We start from the raw sequence: 19,544 nt of genomic DNA, 5'->3' as shown, positions 1-19,544 counted from the left end.
TTATAAGATTATTTCTTTGTTGCTTTGTATGTCCCTCCCCCACAGTATAACCCTTGCTTTCACTATATTTTATGTCGGTATAATTTATGGAGGAGAAGGGGAAAAACAAGTCATTTAAGGATACAGGTGGACCCGTTGCCACAATGAGAAGTACAAGTTGTCATGTTGAAAACGAAGTTTACATCTTTGGTGGGGGGGAGAGGATTGGGTGGGAGGGCAGGGGGAGGCTGGGAAGGGATGTGAAGGGTAAACAAAGAAGGAGGCTGCAATGCTTGATAAGAAATGTACTCATTATCTTGCCCATGTAATTGTAACCCCTCTGTACAGTATGTTCACAATAAAAATTAAAACAAAGAAAATAATTTCATGAAAACCATTTGGGAAGATGCAACTGAATTTTCTCAGAGGATGCCATGTCCCATGAAAAGTGAAATGGTCAGAAAGAGTCCATGTCAGTTAGATGTCAACCAAAGTCATTAGGGAATATTGGACCTTCTGGGTCCAATATCCAGTATCCATAAAGGCCACAAAGCATTGCTGGTTCATCCAGGCATGTTTCAATATGAATTCTGTGTGCAGATGCTTCCACAACTACATCTATTTACTATTCCTTGGGAAAGCAATAAGCGTGTCTAACTCAGCAATCAGTAGTTCGGAGGTCAATGCAGAAGTTGATATGCACATTTGTGCTTTCAAATTTGGCTATTTTTATAGCTAGTAGTTTTTTTAGACATGTTGAATACATGGGTCAATATATTGTCATGAAGCATTGACAATTCCACAACCTTTGGATTTTTCTATCCAAGATTTTCTGAGAACATTTGACTATGCAGGAAATCTTCCTCTCTTCCCTCAAACTTAAGACAATATTGTAAAAAGACTGCATTTTGTCTTTCCACACAAGACATATGAGACCCAGCTTCTATGCAAAGACTCTGATTGCCCTGGGACACAGAGAAAGTTCAGGATAATAAATTTACTTTGTACAAGGTTGTAGTGTTGGGTCCATACTATGGCACACTTACCCCAGTCATGAAATGTACAACAGAAAATACAAATTACAGTGTAACTCAAGGACTGAACATTATGAAATATTGATGGCTCATACACTGCCATGTGCCACACTAATGCAAATATTAGTAGTATGGGAAATGTGAAGTTGAGGAAACTCTAGCCGACTGTGCTTTCTGTTCATTCTTGTCTAAAGCTAATATGGCTCTGAAAGACAGTGTTTTAGTGGTTACAAAAATCATAATTTCTAAACAGGTCATCACTGATTTCATATCATTTGTTTGGTGTGTCATAGGGCTTGAAATTTAGGTCTGGGTGCTGTCCCTGAGGTCCTCAGCTCAAGGCTAGCACTCTATCACTTTGAGCCTCAGTGTCACTTCTGGTTTCCTGGTGGTCTATTGGAGATAAGGGTCTCATGGACCTTGCTACCCGGGCTGGCTTTCAACTGCAATCCTCAGATCTCAGCCTCCTGAGTAGCCAGGATTATAGAAGTGAGCCACCAGTGCCCAGCCTTGCATATCATTTTAAATATTTGATTATATAGGATTTTATCACTAATATTTATACATTTTGTGTGACATGAATTAGTTGTTCCAGTGTGATTATTTGGACATTCCAGGTACTCATACAATGTGCCTTGATCAGATTCACACCCTCCATTACAATCTCAGCCACTTTCACCACTTCTTCAAACAATTTCAGCATGTTTCATTGCTTCATGTTCATACATGTTGAATAATACTTTGACCAAATTCAGCTGCTTGAACCATATCCATTCAGCCCTCCCTTCCATCTAGAGCCCACAACTGCATGAGACCTAAATTACACTCTAGTCATTCATTTTAATGAATAATTACCAGAGATTTTACTGATATTGGGGAACACTCATACTGTGACCAGTTCTACATGACTGCTAGAGAATAGGAAGTCAGTATTTAGCTCAGTAATAAGAATTCAACAATATTAATGGAATTCCTAGTAATAACTTCAATGGAAGTGAGATGTGTATGGATATTTTTTGGATAAATTGAGTAACTTAGATATATTCAGTAAACACTGTGCCCTCAAAAGGAACAATCACAGTTTTTTTTTCACCAACACATTCTTATATTTCCATTGAAAATTAAAAGTAATAGAAGTCCATTGTCAGTTTCATGATCACTAATCTATTGGAAGTATAAATAGCAGCAAAAAATCTAATGAATGAGAGAAGATAGGAAAGAGGCCTTAATTATATGATCATAAGTTTTAAATAGTCATGTGATTCTGTAAACACAGTATAGAACTCAATAAATCAGTCTAGAACAAAAATTAATGCTTTTTTATTAAATTAAAAGATTTAAATATGAAATGTGAACACTTTCATGCAATCAACAAATTGTAAAGTTGGATAATATAGCATAAAATATAATTAATTCATATAGATTTATATAATATATATTATTCAGATAAAGTCATTAAATAAGTACATGTTAATAAGCATATCCAGCCATGGTTAACCAGAGTTTTAGACATCTACCAACGTTGGTGACCTATTAGTTCACAAATTCAGTAGGTTGTGAAAAAATTGAGATGCACTTTTATAGAATGTTTCAGCCATTTCTAGAATTCTGAAGCCATATGAGTTAAGCAGGGAGGGTGGGAGAAGAAAGAAAGAGAAGGAGATAAATTGGTAAAGGGGGAAAAGGATATCCAACATTATAGACACAAAAATATACTCAAAGGCAGATATGTGAATAGAAATGCCTAATTATTGAACAAAACATACTCCAATGAGAATGCTAACACCTGAAACTTTGTTAACAGGAAAATTTACTGCAAAGAATTGGACCACTAAGCAACACTGATGTACAGCAACAACTTGGGACAGTTAAATATTTAAGGAAGTGATCAACAAAGAAAAGTTAGACAGGAGAACAGTGGAGCTCGTGGGATTGAGTGCAAAGTAAGAGGAACACCACCCCCCCCAAAAAACAAACACATATGAGATTCAAATTTAAATAGCAATGGTGACTATATCTCTACATGAGTCAATCATTTACCCATTGAAGTAGTTCCCACAATACAAAGTGATATGTCTAGAAAATGTGTGAAGATTTATTTCAGACTGTCGATCATATATTCAATCACCTGCACTCATCTTAAGATAGCTTTATCTTCTAATATGTACATTGTTCTTGAAGCCACACAGAGAGTTTCTATCTGGCCTTAACAAAATAATGTAGCACTTGGGGAAAAAATGCAACTCAGTAGTCCTGCACTGGAGGCCAAGATGGAAAAAACTTCCACAACCACCATGACCTTCCCTTTGGCACTGTGGTAGACAGGCAGGAAGGTGAGCCACACACTGCAGAACACCAGCATGCTGAAGGTCAGGAACTTGGCCTCATTGAAGGTGTCAGGCAGGTTCCTGGCCAGAAAAGCCACAATGAAGCTGGCTAGAGCCAGAAAGCCCAAGTATCCCAGGACAGAGTAGAAGGCAGTGAGTGAGCCCTTGTTGCACAGGATGATGATGTGGCCATGTTCAGAATGTGCATCTGTGTCCACAAAGGGAGGAGAGGTTCCCAGCCAGAGGCCACAGAAGGTCACCTGGATGAGGGTGCAGATGGGGATGATGAAGTTAGGAGCCCCTGATACCAGTAGCCACCTCATCCTTCTCCCTGGGGAAGTGGCCTTGAAGGCCAGAACCACAGTCACTGTTTTGGCCAAGACAGTAGAAACAGCCACACTGAACACAATTCCAAATATTGTCTGCTGCAGAATACAAGTGATAGTGCTGGGACAGCCAATGAAAAGCAAGGAACAGAGGAAACAGAAGATGAGGGAGATGAGCAGGATGTAGCTGAGAGCCTGATTGTTAGTGAGTGTGTTGGTACTTCACAAAGACTCCAAGAACAATTGCTATAAGTGCTGACAACCAGAGAGCCATGCAGGCCAGGAACATTCCCAATGGGTCCCCATAAGCCAGGAAACTTGCAGCTTTTAGGAGGCACTGGTTTCTGTCTGTGTTGGCATACTGATGATCAGGACATTTCACACACTGCTCTACATCTGGTGAGGAGATGAAACAAACATTAGTTTTTTGTCTGTATTGTTCATTCTTCAAAGCAAATTAGAAAATCCCCTAGGAGATGTAGTTCTATCATATAAGTATTTTAAGCACAAATGTAACTATCACCAGAAATTTCAATGTTTTTTCTGTTTCATTTCTATGCAATAACACCACCCTCATTCCCAAATTCAATATTTTCATTCTAATTGAATCATTCCTTTAGAGACAATCACACATTTGATAATGTTGTGTCATTATTGCCATTTCTAATACCCTAACATCAATTTTCCACAACATTTCTCTTTGCTAAATGTGAACAATGCAATAAACTTCACAAAAAAATTGTGGATGATATAGCTTGCAATTTCCTCCATATCTCTCTGAAATATAGATAGAAGATTTGTGACAATTTCTTGACTTTATCTGTTTATATTTGTCCTACATCCTTACAGTATAACAGTTGGGAAAAAAATCAAATCATTCTTTGTAGCTCTAAGTTACCTATTCACAATACTTATGCCTACATCTTAAACCAAACACAAATTTGTGAGCACTTGTTTTGTGACAAAAGGAAATGTGTGGACAATGGAGTTTAATGATGTGCTGACCCTGATTTTATTGTTAAGCAAATACAGATTGCAGGAACATGAAGAATATTTTATAAGGCTTTTTTTTTATTTTAGCAAACTTAACGATGAGTGATAAAAGACTTAAAGAGAAACTTCCCTGAAAAGGAAATAAGAATGGCAAATAGACATATGAAGAAATGCTCAACTTCTCTGGCCATAAAGAAAAGGCAAATCAAGACAACATTGAGATTCTACCTCACTCCAGTTAGAATGGCTATAATCAAGAAACCGAATAACAACAGATGCTGGAGGGAATGTGGCCAAAAGGGAACCCTACTTTATTGTTGGTGGGAATGTAAACTTGTTCAGCCACTATGGAAAGCAGTATTGAGATTCCTTAAAAGACTCCAAATAGAGCTTCCATGTGACCCAGCAATTGCACTTTTGGACATTTACCCAAATGATCACAAACAAGGCTATGCTAAAGCTCCTAGCATAACTGTGTTTATTGTAGCATTACTTACCATAGCTAAGATATGGAACCAACCCAGATGCTCCTCAATAGATGAATGGGTTAAGAAAATGTGGTATATGTTTCTTTGGGCCTGGATTACTTAACTTAATATAATTTTTTCCAAGTCTTTCCACTTCCTAAAAAATGGGATGATGTCTTTCTGATGGAGGCATAGAATTCCATTTTATATAACTATACCACATTTTCTTGATCCATTCATTTACTGAGGGGGATCAGGGTTGGTTCCCTATCTTAGCTCTGGTAAATAATGCTGAAATAAAGTAGTTGTGCTGGTAGCTTTAGTATGGTCTTGTTTGTGATCATTTGGGTAAATGTCCAAAAGTGGGATTGCTGGGTCATAAGGGAGTTCCATGTGAAGTCTTTTGAGGAAATTCCATACTGCTTTCCAAAGTGGTTGAACAAGTTGACACTCCACCAACAATACAGTAGAGTTTCTTCTGGCCACATCCCCTCAAGGATCTGTTGTTATTATAATTCTTGATTATAACCATTCTAACTGGGGTGAGGTGGAATCTCAGTGGTGTTTTGATTTGCATTTCTTTTATGGCTAGGGGGTTGAGCATTTATTCATGTCTATTGGCCATTATCATTTCTTTTTCAGAAAAGTATTTCTTTAAGTCTTTAGCCCACTTATTTATCAAGCAGTTTATTCTTTGAGTATATGTTGTTGGGGGATTTAATTTTTTGGGTTCCCAGCATATTTTAGATACTTATCCATGGTCTGGACAGTGAAGATCTTCTCCCAATCCATGGGTTTTGTATTAATAACTAGTATAAGTCTGGGGCAAGCAGAAAAGGTCAAAAGCTATATATATGACCAGATAAGATGAGGTTGATCAAAATGAACCCCAACATGGGGACACAAGTGGTTCTTTTCTTTCTTGTTATTGTTCCTAACATTTTTGTAAGGTACCGTATGCTTTTTTTCTTTGTATGTTCCTCCCCCACAGTATAACCCTTGTTTTCACTGTATTTAATGTTGGTGCCTTGCCTCTTATATATACACTTCTCTAATTTGGGGAGGGGAAGGGAAAAAAATGGTTAGGTAGGGATATAGGTTGACCCATTGTAACAATGAGATGTACAATACACTATGTTGAAAATGAACTTTACAATTTAGGCGGGGTGGGGGGGAGTGTAGTTGTGGAGGTGGGAGGGAAGGGATGTTAGAGGAAAAACAAAGGAGGAAGTAACAATGCTTGATAGGAAAAGTACGCATTATCTTCCTCATGTAACAGTAACCCCTCTGTACAGTATTTTTACAATAAAAACATGTAAAAAAGAAAATTATATATATATATATATATATATATATATATAATGCAATTATATACCTCCATCCTAAAGAATGTTAGGAAATGGAAAAACTTGGAAAAAATTATATTAAGTAAAGTAACCAGACCCAAAGAAACATAGGTCCCATGGTTTTCCTTATTTGCAATAACTAGTATATCTCTAGGACAATTATCAAAGGTCAAAAGGTATGTACATATGACCATATAAGATGGTGTTGACATCTTTGTCTCAATCCTGAATTTAGAGGAAATAGCTTTAACTTTTCACCATTAAATATAATGCTGGCTTTAGGTTTGTCATATACAACTTTTATTATATTCAGGAATGTTCCATGGATTCCTAGTTTTTCCAGAGCCTTCATCATAAAGGGGTGTTGGATCTTGTCAAATGTTTTTTCTGCATCTATTTAGATAATCAGGTGGTTCTTATTCTTGCTTTTGTTGATGTGATGAAATATATTAATTGATTTGCATATATTGAACCAACTTTGCATCCCTGAAATGAATCCTGTTTGATTGTGGTGTATAATTTTTTGATGAGTGTTTGAAGTTGATTGGCCAAGATTTTGTTGAGAAGTTTTGCATCAAGAAATGGGTCTATAGTTCTCTTTCTTGGATGATTCCCTGCCTGATTTTGGGATGAGGGTTATACTGCCTTCATAAAAAGAGTGTGGTAGTGAATTTTCGCTTTCAATTTCATTGAAGAGTTGGAGGAGTATTGGTGTGTTTTCTGCTTTGAAGTCCTTGTAGAATTCTGCTGTAAACCCATCTGGTCCTGGGCTTTTCTTGGGTATGAGGTCTCTTATTGCTGCTTCTACTTAGATGCTCTATATTGGTCTGTTAAGTTGGTTTAAATCATCTTGGTTTAGTTTGGGCATGCCAGTATTTGCTAGAAATTTGTTTATATTTTTCAGATTCTCAAACTTATTAGCGTAAAGGTTTGCGAAGTATCCCCTTCTTATATTCTGAATCTTGGTTTGTTTCTGTAGTGATGTTTCCATTCTCATCTCTGAGTTTGTTTATTTGAGTGTGTTCTCTAAGGGTCTGTCAATTTTACCAGTTTTTTCAAAGAACCTACTCTGCTTATTTTTTCTATAGTTTTTTATACTCTAATTCATTTAATTTGGATTTAATTTTATTTGTTTTCACCTAATGGATTGAGGCTTAGCTTGTTGTTCTTTTTCAAGCAATTTTAGATGCCTCATTAAATTGTTGTTTTCAGACCTTTCCAATGTGTTAATGTAGGAACTCAGAGCTATAAACTTGCCACTCTCTCCACTCCTCTTCACCCTAGTATAAGAAGGCCTAGCTAGGGCAATAAAACAAGATTCAGACATAAAGGGGATCCAAATTGGGAAAGATGAAGTAAAACTCTCCATCTTTACAGAAGACATGATCTTGTAATTAAAGAAGCCCATGGCTTCCACTCCCAAGTTCTTTGAGCTGATCATTGAAGAATTTGGCAAAGTAGTAGGGTATAAAATTAACCCCAGAAATCAATGGCTTTCCTGTATGCCAATAATGAGAAGAGCATGCCTGAAATTAGGAATGCAACCCTTTTTGTAATAGCCACACAGAAAAATAAAATACTTCAGAATTAACTTAACAAAAAAGGTGAAAGACCTGTATGACAAAAACTTTAAAAACCTGAAAAAGGAAATTAAAGCAGAACCAAGCAACTGGAAACTTCCCATGTTCCTGGATTGGGAGGATTAACATTGTGAAAGTGGAAATACTGCCAAAGGCTATCTACAAATTCAATGTGATACCTATCAATATCCCAACCTCATTCTTCAATGAAATAGAATAAGCAATCCCAAAATTCATATGCAACAATAAAAGACAGCAAATAGCAAAAACAATCTTTAGTAGAAAGAACAGCCATAGAGGAATATCAATTTTAAATTTCAAACTCTACTACAAAGCCATAGTAATCAAAACAGCTTGGTACTGGCACAAAAACATATCTGAGGACCAATGGAATGGGACTGAAGATCCAGAAATGAACCCACAGACCAATAGCCACCTAATCTTTGACAAGGGAGCTAAAGAAATAGAGTGGAACAAAGGTAGCCTTTTCAGTAAATGGTGATGGTAAAATTGGTTAAACACCTGTAGAAAACTAAAAGTAGATCTGTGTATATCACCCTGCAGCAGAATCAACTCCAAATGGATCAAAGACCTCGAAATAAAGGCAGACTCCCTGAAAACATTACAGGAAGGAATAGGAGAAACTCTAGGGTTCCTTGGCAAAGGATGATATTTTCTTAACAGAAACCCAGAAACGCAACAAATCAAAGAAAGGTTAGACAAATGGGATTGCATGAAACTTCAGAGTTTCTGCAAGGCAAAGGACATAGCCAGCAAGATCAATAGAAAGCCCAAGGACTGGGAGAAGATCTTCAATAGCCATACAATGGGCAGGGGTCACATATCTAAAATATACTTAAAATTCATAAAACTAAATCCCCAACAACAAATCCTCAAAGAAACAACTGCTCAATTAATAAGTGCTCTAAAGACCCAAAGAGAGACTTCTCTGAAGAGGAAATAAGAATGGCCAATAGACACATGAAGAAATGCTCAAACTACCTAGCCATAAAAGAAATGCAAATCAAGACAACATTGAGATTCCACCTCACTCCAGTTAGAATGGCTATAATCAAGAAATCTAGTAACAACAGATGCTGGAGGGGATGTGGCCAAAAGGGAACCCTATCGCATTATTGGTGGGAGTGTAAACTTGTTCAACCACTCTGGAAAGTGGAGATTTCTCAAAAGACTCCACATAGAGCTCCCAAATGACCCAGCAATCACACTTTTGTGCATTTACCAAATCGATCACAAACAAAGTCACACCAAAGCTACCAGCACAACCATATTTAACACAGCATTATTTACCATAGCTAAGATATGGAACCAACCCAGATGGCCCACAGTAGATGAATGGATCAAGAAAATGTCATATATGTATGTATGTATGTATGTTTATATATATGTATATATATATATATTCCATTGTATATATGTGTACACACACATACACACAAACACACACACACACACACACACACACACACACACACACACAATGAAATTCTATGCCTCCATCGGAAAGAATGACATTGCCTCATTTGTTAGAAAATGGAAAGACAGAAAAAATATATTAAGTGAAGTAAGCCAGGTCCAAAGAAACGTAGGTCCCATGGTTTCCCTTGTTTACAATAAATAGTGCATATCTAGGGCATGCAGAGAAGGTCAAAAGATATGTACATATGACCATATGAGAAAATGTTATGCAAAATGTACCCCAAGACAGGGCCACAAGTGGTTTTTCTTTTCTTTCTTGCTATTGTTTAATGTACTTATAATGCACTATGTGATTGTTTTGTTTCTTTTGTATGGTCTTCCCCTACAACATAGTCCCTTTTTCACTGCATTATTGCTGGTGTTCTGCATCTTGTATATACATTTTTGTAATTTAGGGAAGGGAAGGTGTACAGCGGAATGCTTAAATGGGGATGCAGGTTGACCCATTGTGATGAGAAGATGTACAGGATACTATGTTGGATACGAACATTATAATTTTGGGGTGGAGGGGTAGGAGGAGTTGGGGAGGTAGGGAGGAAAGTGATGGTAGGGGGGAAACAAAGGAGGAGGAAACAATGCTTGCTATGAAATGTACTTATTACCCTACTCATATAACTGTAACTACTCTGTACAATATTTTTACAACAAAAATATATATAATAAAAAAGACACACAAAAAGATGGTGTTAGGTGAAAACCCCAAGGTAAGGACACAAGTTGTTTTATCTTTCTTGCTGTTGTTTTTAATGTATTTATAATATACCATGTGATTTTTTTCTTTTGTATGTCATTATCCCATGTTATAACCTCTGTTTTCACTTTATTTGATGTCGGCGGCCTGAATCTTTTTATTTTTTTGGCTCTGGTCATGGAGCCTGAACTCTGGGCCTGGTCACTGTCCCTCAGCTCTTCAGCTCAAGGCTAGAACTCTATCACTTGAGCCACAGCGCCACTTCTGGCTTTTTTCTTTTTGCTTATATGGTGCTGAGGAATTGAACCCAGGGTCTCATGCATGCAAGGCAAGGACTCTACCACACAGCCACCTTCCCAGGCCCCCTGAATCTTATATATACATATTTTTCTTATTTGAGGAAGGGAATGGAAATAATAAAATGTTGAAATAAGGATACAGGTTGACCCATTGTAACAATGAGATGTCCAGGACACTATGTTGAAAGTGAACTTTACAATTTATAGGGTGGGGGAGGGAGAGTTGGGGAGGTGGGAAGTGAGGGGATAGTATGGGAAAAATAAAGAAGGAGGTAACAATTCTCGATAGGAAATGTACTCATTACCTTACTCATGTAACTGTAACCCCTCTGTACAGTATTTTTACAATAAAAATTAGATAAAAAAAGAGCTTCGTAGAAATAACTGTGCCTGCAATTGAATAGAAAATACTCACCCAAGCCAGGTGCTGGTGGTTCATGCCTGTAATCCTAGCTACTCAGGAGGCTGAGATCTGAGGATTGCAGTTCAAAGCCAGCCCAGGCAGGAATCTCTGTGAGACTCTTATCTCCAATAAACCACCAAAAAACCAGAAGTGGTGCTGTGGCTCAAGCAGTAGAGTGCGCGCCTTGAGCTGAAGAGTTGAGGGACAGCGCCCAAGCCCAGAGTTCAAGCACCACGACCAACAAAAAAAAAAAAAGGAAAAGAGAAGAAAAGACTCACCTAATATGTAATTCAAGACCATGATTTGTATATTGTCTGGAAGAAATACCAACTGTTACAATTAAATTACTAATTGAAAGAAAACTTGAGTTCTACAATCCTAGTATACATGTTTTGCATTGACATGGAACATTGGGGGCATTAGGAAAGATGCTGAATTTCTCCTTCAATCATGACCTTACCTGTCCTATTAGTAATCTCATTTTCTGGGCAAGGGGTACAATCAAAGCAACAGGCAGCCTTTTCCTCCTGAGGAGATTTCCTGAATCCAGGACCACAACTTTCACTGCAAACAGAGTGAGGAGTCTGAGCAAAGTGAGATACATGTTAGTAACTTTATATTTTTATATAACACATGAAAATGCATAAAATTTATATACATATTAATCCAATCATTTTTTCAGGATACTGTCATAGATTCTACATCACATGATCAGTAATGCATATGTGTTATTGTCTTTATCACCAGCCTGTTAGCTCTTGAGGTATGGGAAACTTTCTCTGAGTGGTGAAGAACCAAATTTTGAAGGTAAACCTATGCAACCTATCTTGCTCATCTGAGAAACAGTGAAAAGGAGGGAGGAAGGACCTTTTTAGAATCTTTAAAAGCATGCTGTAAAATAAAGCACAGGCCTCCCTTGTGTAGGGTTGTGTTATTTTCAGATCCATCATATCGTCCTCTTTGTTTTCTCGTAACATGAGATTAGGGTGCTCTTCTAAAACAGGCTATGTAGATGATTCCTCTCACCAGAAATACCCAAGCAACAGGACAACTATCCATCTACAGATATCCAAGGAAGAGGCCAACCAATCGTCAAAATGTCAGTATAAGGAAAAAGCAACACTGATACTCACTTGAAACTATGTTGGATATGAACATTACAACTTGAGGGGTGGGTAGGGAGGGGTAAGTGGGAGATAAAGAAGGATGGGGTAACAATGATTAAATGTACTTATTGTCTTAACTTTGTACCTATAACCCCCTGGCTCATTTTGTCAATAATAAAATAAAAAGCAAATGAAAACCCAAAACTAGAACATTTCAAACACAAAAGTGTGGATGAAATTTTTATAAAAGGCTGCAGATTAAAAACCTAGTGAGAGAGAGAGGGAAGGAAGGGGTGATGCTGTTCAAAAAGAAATGTACTATTTATCTGACTTAGGTAACCATAATCCTTCTGTATATCACATTTGCAATAACAATAAAAAACTTAAAAATAGAAATTTTAAAAGAAAAATAATCAGTTTAACAAATGGATTTATTGCTTCTTATAAATTATAAGACTGAGTCTTATAAATTGATTCTAATGTATTCTTAGAAATTGATGATTGACCCAGGTGCCCGTGGCCCATGCCTGTCATCTGACTACTCAGGAGGCTGAGATTTGAGGCCTGAGGTTCAAAGCCAGCCCAGGCAGCAAAGTTAGTTTATTTCCAATAAACCACCAGAAAATCAGAAGTAGTGCAGTGGCTCAAGTGGTATAGTGCTGTGGCTCATGTGGTAGAATATTAGACTTGAGCTGAAGAGTTGAGGGACAGCGCCCAGGCCCAGAGTTCAAGCCCCATGACTGAAAAAACATTGATTATTGAGCTTTTTGTCAGAATGATAGGATATTTCTAAGATGTCATCTACATTTAATTATATGAAACAAATGTACATTTGCAAATATGCTGTTAAATTCATACATTCTTTCTCCTTTCATTACTCAGTGTAACAAAAATTGTAGATGTAAGTACTTAAATGTTCAGTGCCAGGGTATTAGTGAGCAGGAGGAGTATAAATTCAAGATTTTTTTCTTGTTTCTGTTTAGTTCAAATCATTACAGTAAGCTCCAACCCACCTCAGTAGTTCTTGTGCCCCACTCTATCATATCTTCAGATACAGACAGTTGATGGCCAGCTGGAGCACATGGAGTGAATTTTCCTATTTTAACCTTAAATTCAAGACCTTCTGGAAGATTCCAAATGTTTACAATGTCATACTCTGCTTCCAACTTCCTTTTTTCATCCAAAGTCACTTGGGCTCCAACAGGATTGTGAAATTGGATGTTCTTCAGAAAAGGATGCAGCTAAAAGAAATACAACATCTTAAGGTGAAGTGAATCCAAGAGTTAAGAAAGAAAATCTCGATTAAGCAAAGGTCTTCATTGTCTTTAACCCTGCTTTATAATTTGAGATTAACACAAATACCAATTAAAGTAGAACCTAAGAAATATCAAAAGACTTCTTTCAAGAGAAACACCTTTTATGTAAATCTCAAAAATGAGATACTTCTCAGTTGCATAGCTACTGTTTATAACCACTAATTTCTGGAATCTCTGTAGAGTTTTAGTTAACTAAATATCTAATTTGGTTTGAAATGTAAACATTTATGAAATGTGTGGTTAATACTAGATAAAAATTCTAGCGACATTATTTTACAAATTTATAGAGAAAATCTGGGTGTACTATTTTTTTGTTGTTCATGAGGCTTGAACTCTGGGCTTGGGTGCTCTCCCTGTGCTCTTCAGCTCAAGGTGAGGCTCTACCACTTGAGCCACAGTGCCACTTCTGGTTTTCTGGTGGTTAATTGGAGATAAGAGTTTCATGGACTTTCCTGCTTACACTGGCTTTGAACCACAATCCTCGGATCTCAGCCTCCTGAGTAGCTAGGATTATAGGCATGAGCTTCCAGCCCCTGGCTTGGAGAACATTTTTGAAATCATTGACAACGAACAAGGTGAAGTCATTTGTAACACATATCATTGATGGAAAACTGAAACCCATTGCTTTTATCCACTTGCTTATTTTTCTTTAAGAACACATAAAGAAGGGTACCAAGGCAACTGCACAGACATTAAAACCAGCATTTCTATTTCTTGAGTTTCAAAAAATATCTGAAATATTTAATTTTGCACTATATGATACCCCACTAGTAATTGAGTTTGCTAATGGTGTGTACAATATGAACCAGAATGCATTACCTGTGCAGGGGAAGGCACTGTCCATTTTCTATTTCCCATTGGTTGTTCTTCTGTTTGATGAAGAAGAATCCCATGGAGGGCCCGGGCCACAACATACACAGCATTGTATATATTGTAACTCTCTTCAGACAAGGTCATGTCAAAAACCTGTCCAGGCAACCATTCCAAGGAAGCATCATATGGACAGTTCACCCAGGTTACACAGTCAGATTCAGACTGTGAACAGTTAAAAGAAAGAAACCAAAACCTAGCCAGGAAAAAGTCTTCTGGGTATTTGGAAGGGTTAGCTGCTCTGATAAAATCTATGAACCCAGAAATATCTGCAAGGTGGTGTAAAAACATGAGAGGTACATGGAATGAGCCTAGCATGAAATATTTTCTTTTCATAGTTAAATCCCACAGGGAGTTTATGATACGAACTTTTCCTGTTATTAAAAAATGTTCAAAATACAACATGAAGTCAAGTAGGGATTCATTATCACCATAAATGATGGAAACATTTGCTGATGATTTATTAATCTGGTTATATATTGCCATTACTCTCAATATGTCTGACAGGGTGCTGACTGGCACCACTTCCTCAAAGGCTATGCAGACTCTGTTCTTGGACATCTCATCTCTCAATTCTGGAAGAATCCACAAGCCATTCTCATCTTGTGAGATCAGCAGCCCCACCCAGTTCCAGTTGAAATGAAGCAGTAAGGACACTATGGCAATAGCTAGAGTTGTGTCCTTTGGGGCCATCTGATAGAGAGAAGGAAATTTCCTGGCATCCTTCAGGATTAGATCAAAAGGCCCAAATGTAAGCTAAAAGGATGAGAAAATTGGGGGGTCTGTGAGTAAGAAGACTGCCATCCATCACAATTTCAGTCTTAAAGTATATCAAACAAAGCTGCATGTGGGGAAGAAAGGTTCATTTTTCTCTTTTTAAAAAACCATTTGTTCTTGCTGGCTCCTGGGGACTTATGATTGTAAGCATAGCTGTTTGGGTAGCTGAGGTCTGAGGATCACAGTTAAAGCTAGACTAAGTATAAAGTCCATGGGGCTCTTAGGTCTACTTAAGTACCGAAGAGCCAAAAGTGGAGCCATGGTGCTCCTGGGGACTTATGATTGTAAGCATAGCTGTTTGGGTAGCTGAGGTCTGAGGATCACAGTTAAAGCTAGACTAGGTATAAAGTACATGGGGCTCTTAGGTCTACTTAAGTACCGAAGAGCCAAAAGTGGAGCCATGGCTAAAGTAGTACAGTACTGGTCTTGAGCCAAAAAGCACAGAGGCAGTGCCCAAACCCTGAGTTCAATCCGCAGGACTGGCCTCCCAAATAAACAGCAAACCTTTAGTATTGTAAAATTTTATCGGCTCAAAAATCCTATCTCAAGGCTGGGGTATGGCTCAGTGGTAGAGTGCTTGCCTTGCATGCATGAGTTCCTGGGTTCAATTCCTCAGCACCACATAAGCAGAAAAAGTTGGAAGTGGTGCTGTGGTTCAAATGGTAAAGTGCTAGCCTTGAGCTGAAGAGCTGAGGGACAGCGCCTAGGCCAAGAGTTCAGGCCCCACGACCAACAACAAAAATACCAAAGTAGACATGTTTCCACATTCCCTCATCCCTCCCACCCTCACCTGTGGAAACCTGTAGAGTTCCAGCAGTGTCCCAACTTTGGCCGATGTTCCTGTAAGTACTGCCACAGACTTTCTTTCTTGCATGCAGGTGTAGTTTGGGATCTTGTACTGCCCAATGAGCCAAATAGAAGAATTCTCATACAAGGACCAACTTCTGAAATCAACATTATAGATATCAAATCCTAGAGTCAGGTTTTGTAAAACATCAGAATTCTTGTTGATTTCCTCAACAGCAAAAGCCAAGGCCAGAACAAACTGGTAGTTCTTGAAAATAAACGTGCATTTTGGGCATAGAAATTTTAAGAAGAGTAATTCAGAACATAATTTTCAAATCCAATGCAATGCCTTTGAGGGACTGAATGCATGTTCCTCTGTGCAATGAATGTTTTGAAACATTAACCTATTTGGAATGGAATGAGTATATGGGGGTCTTTGGAGGTATTTACAATTCCAAATAGAATTATGTGGAATGAGATCAGAACCTATGAAAGCCCAGAGAGAGTCGCTTTTAATGCATGCCACATAAAACACCAAAAGACTGTACTCTATCAAACTTAGAATAAGCCCCCATGAGACTCCATATGGTCTATTGTCTTAACTTTGGACTAACTAGTTCCACATGTATGCAAATAATTTTTTATTGTGAAAATACTGCACAGAGGGGTTACAATTAAATGGGCAAAATGATGAGTACATTTCTTATCAAGCATTGTAGCCTCCCGTTTGTTTCCCCTTCTCATCCCTTCCCATCATCCCCCCGCCCCCCCCACAATATTCCCCCCCCCCACCAAAGTTGTAAAGTTCATTTTCAACATAATGACTTGTAAATCTCATTGTTGCAATGGGTCCACCTGTATCATTTCCCTTCCACAAATTATACCAATATCAAATACAGTGAAAGCAGGGGTAATACTGTGGGGGAGGGACATGCAAAGCAACAAAGAAATAATCTTATAAATATGTTAGAAACAATATCATGAAAGAAAAAAACATTTAAGTACATATCTTAGGGTTCATTATCCTAACATCAACTTATCTGACCTTTTCTGCTTGACTCATATATATACTAGTTATTGCAAATAAAGGAAACCATGGGACCTATGTTTCTTTGGGCCTGGCTTACTTCACTTAATATAATTCTTTCCAAGCCTTTCCATTTCTTAACAAATGGGGCAATGTCATTCTTTCTGATGGAGACATAGAATTCCTTTGTGTATATATATACCACATTTTCTTGATCCATTCATTTACTGAGGGGCATCTGGGTTGGTTCCAGATCTTAGCTATAATAAATAATGCTGTAATAAACATAGTTGTGCTGGTAGCTTTAGTGTGGTCTTGTTTGTAAACATTTGGGTAAATGCCCACAAGTGGGATTGCTGGGTCATAGGGAAGCTCTATGTGGAGTCTTTTGAGGAACCTCCATACTGCTTTCCAAAGTGGTTGAACAAGTTTACACTCCCACCAACAATGCAGTAAAGTTCCCTTCTTTCCACATCCCCTCCAGCATCTGTTGTTGTTAGAGTTCTTGATTTTTGCCATTCTAACTGGAGTGAGGTGGTATCTCAATGTTGTTTTGATTTGCATTTCTTTTATGGCTAGGGAGGTTAAGCATTTCTTCATGTGTCTATTGGCCATCCTTCTTTCCTCTTCAGAGAAGTTTCTCTTTAAGTCTTTAGCCCACTTATTTATTGAGCAGTTGTTTCTTTGAAGATTTGTTTTTGGGGGATTTAATTTTTTGAGTTCCAGGTATATTTTAGATATGAGACCCTTGTCCATTGTATGGCTAGATTGGGAGAAGATTCTCCCAATCTGTGGGCTTTCTATTGCTAGCTATGTCCTTTGCCATGCAGAAGCTCTGCAATTTCATGCAATACCATTTGTCTAACCTTTCTTTGATTTGTTGTGTTTCTGGGTCTTTATTAAGAAAATTTTGTCATGGGCCAAGGAGACCTAGGGTTTCTCCTATTCCATCCTGTAATGTTTTCAGAGTGTCTGCTTTGACTCCGAGGTCTTTGATCCATTTGGAGTTGATTCTGTTGCAGGGTGATATATAAGGGTTTAGCTTTAGTTTTCTACCAGTAGTTAACAAATTTTGCCAGCACCATTTACTGAAGAGGCTGTCGTTTTTCTATTCTATTTTTTAGCTCCCTTATCGAAGTTTAGATGTCTATAGGTCTGCAGGCTCATTTCTGGGTTTTCAGTTGTATTACATTGGTCCTGTGGTCTGTTCTTGTGCCAGTACCAACCTGTTTTGATTACTATGGCTTTGTAGTAGAGTTTGAAATTTGGTATTGATATTCCTCCAGCACTGTTTTCTCCGTTGAGGATTGTTTCTGTTATTCGGGGACTTTTATTGTTCCATATGAATTTTTGGATTGCCTCTTCTATTTCCTTGAAGAATGAGGTTGGAATATTGATAGGTATCGCATTGAATGCGTGGATATCTTTGGGAAGTATTGCCATTTTCATGATGTTGATCTTTCCAATCCAGGAGCATGGGAGTTTTTGCCACTTTCTAATTTCTGTTTTGATTTTCTTTGAATATAAAATGTTAAGGTACACAGTTTGGGTTATATGGTTATATGGTTGGCCATTCTGACTAAGGGAATGTCTGAAGTAAAGGAGTTTCTTCAGAACCACTGTGCATTGTTCAGAAAGTACTTCCCAATTCATTCCTTAGATTCAATTCCAAATAACACATTACATACAAACCAATATTCAAATTGTGGCAAAGGATCAGAATGTAACCAAGCTTATGCTGAAATTCCACTTCCATGGAGAGAAATGCACTCTTTTGAAACACCTCCTTGAACATTATGCATGTTCAAGTACACTTAGATGTAAATACTGAAATGGAATGTTGATATATGAAGAGGATATTTGTATTAGGCTATGTATTTTAGAGGATTATATATTTTATTAGTAAAATATTATCTCATATAATATATATAATACTGTCAGAATATATATATATATATATATATATGAGTGTTTATACACATAGAGATAATTATACTAATAAGGTTCACAATTCAAAGAACTGAGACAAGGAGGAAAGAAGTGACATTTGTCAGAAAGAAATTACTCATTACCTGACTCATATAATTGAAACCCCTCTCTGTACATCACCTTTACAAAAACAATAAAAAAGGAAATAAGAAGGTTCTAATATTGTAAATATGCCAGCCAAACCACAAAAATATTTAATGATGGAAATTATTACAATAATGATTTTATTATGCAGCATTCATTGTAGAACAGTGTAAACTTGCATAACTTAATATGTGAAATGATGGGAGCAATGCAGTGCCATTGTAGTTTTCCCTTTTTGTGTGTATTAACTATTTTAATTGTATGAAGAGATTTCATTATGACCATTCTCTACATTCACTTATGGACTTTGATCACATTCAGATCTGTATTTCTTGTGAGTGTATTTTCTTTTTTTTTTTTTTTTTTAAATTGTATTTTATTTTATTTGAGAACATACTGTACAGAGGGGCTACAATTACATGGGCAGGATAATGCATACATTTCTTACCAAGCATTGCAGCCTCCTCCTTTGTTTACCCTTCACTTCCCTTCCTTGCCTCCCCCCTCCCCCCACCCAATTTTACCCCCCTCCCCCCACACAATTATACCCCCCTCCCCCCCCACACCGAAATTGTAAAGCTGGTTTTGACATGACATTTTGTACTTCTCATTGTTGCAACAGGTCCACCTGAATCCTTAAACGA

General features: G+C 37.5%; 1 protein-coding gene across 1 annotated transcript; it reads right to left on the bottom strand.

Moving 5' to 3' along the window:
• Positions 1–3,163: 3,163 nt before the first annotated feature.
• On the bottom strand, positions 3,164–18,276 carry LOC138813711 (vomeronasal type-2 receptor 116-like). The gene is given in 8 exon segments (XM_070002095.1): positions 3,164–3,246; positions 3,249–3,874; positions 3,876–4,062; positions 11,406–11,529; positions 13,065–13,292; positions 14,187–14,993; positions 15,805–16,068; positions 18,067–18,276. Coding segments are annotated over 8 exon segments (2,529 nt in total).
• Between the last annotated feature and the right edge of the window lie 1,268 nt (positions 18,277–19,544).

The sequence above is a fragment of the Dipodomys merriami genome, unplaced genomic scaffold (genome assembly GCF_024711535.1).
Source record: "Dipodomys merriami isolate MVZ:Mamm:240054 unplaced genomic scaffold, mDipMer1.0.p SCAF_6, whole genome shotgun sequence".
Classification (NCBI taxonomy): Eukaryota; Metazoa; Chordata; class Mammalia; order Rodentia; family Heteromyidae; genus Dipodomys; species Dipodomys merriami.
The sequence above is the reverse complement of the archived record's forward strand: the minus strand, read 5'-3'. Positions and strand labels throughout refer to the sequence as shown.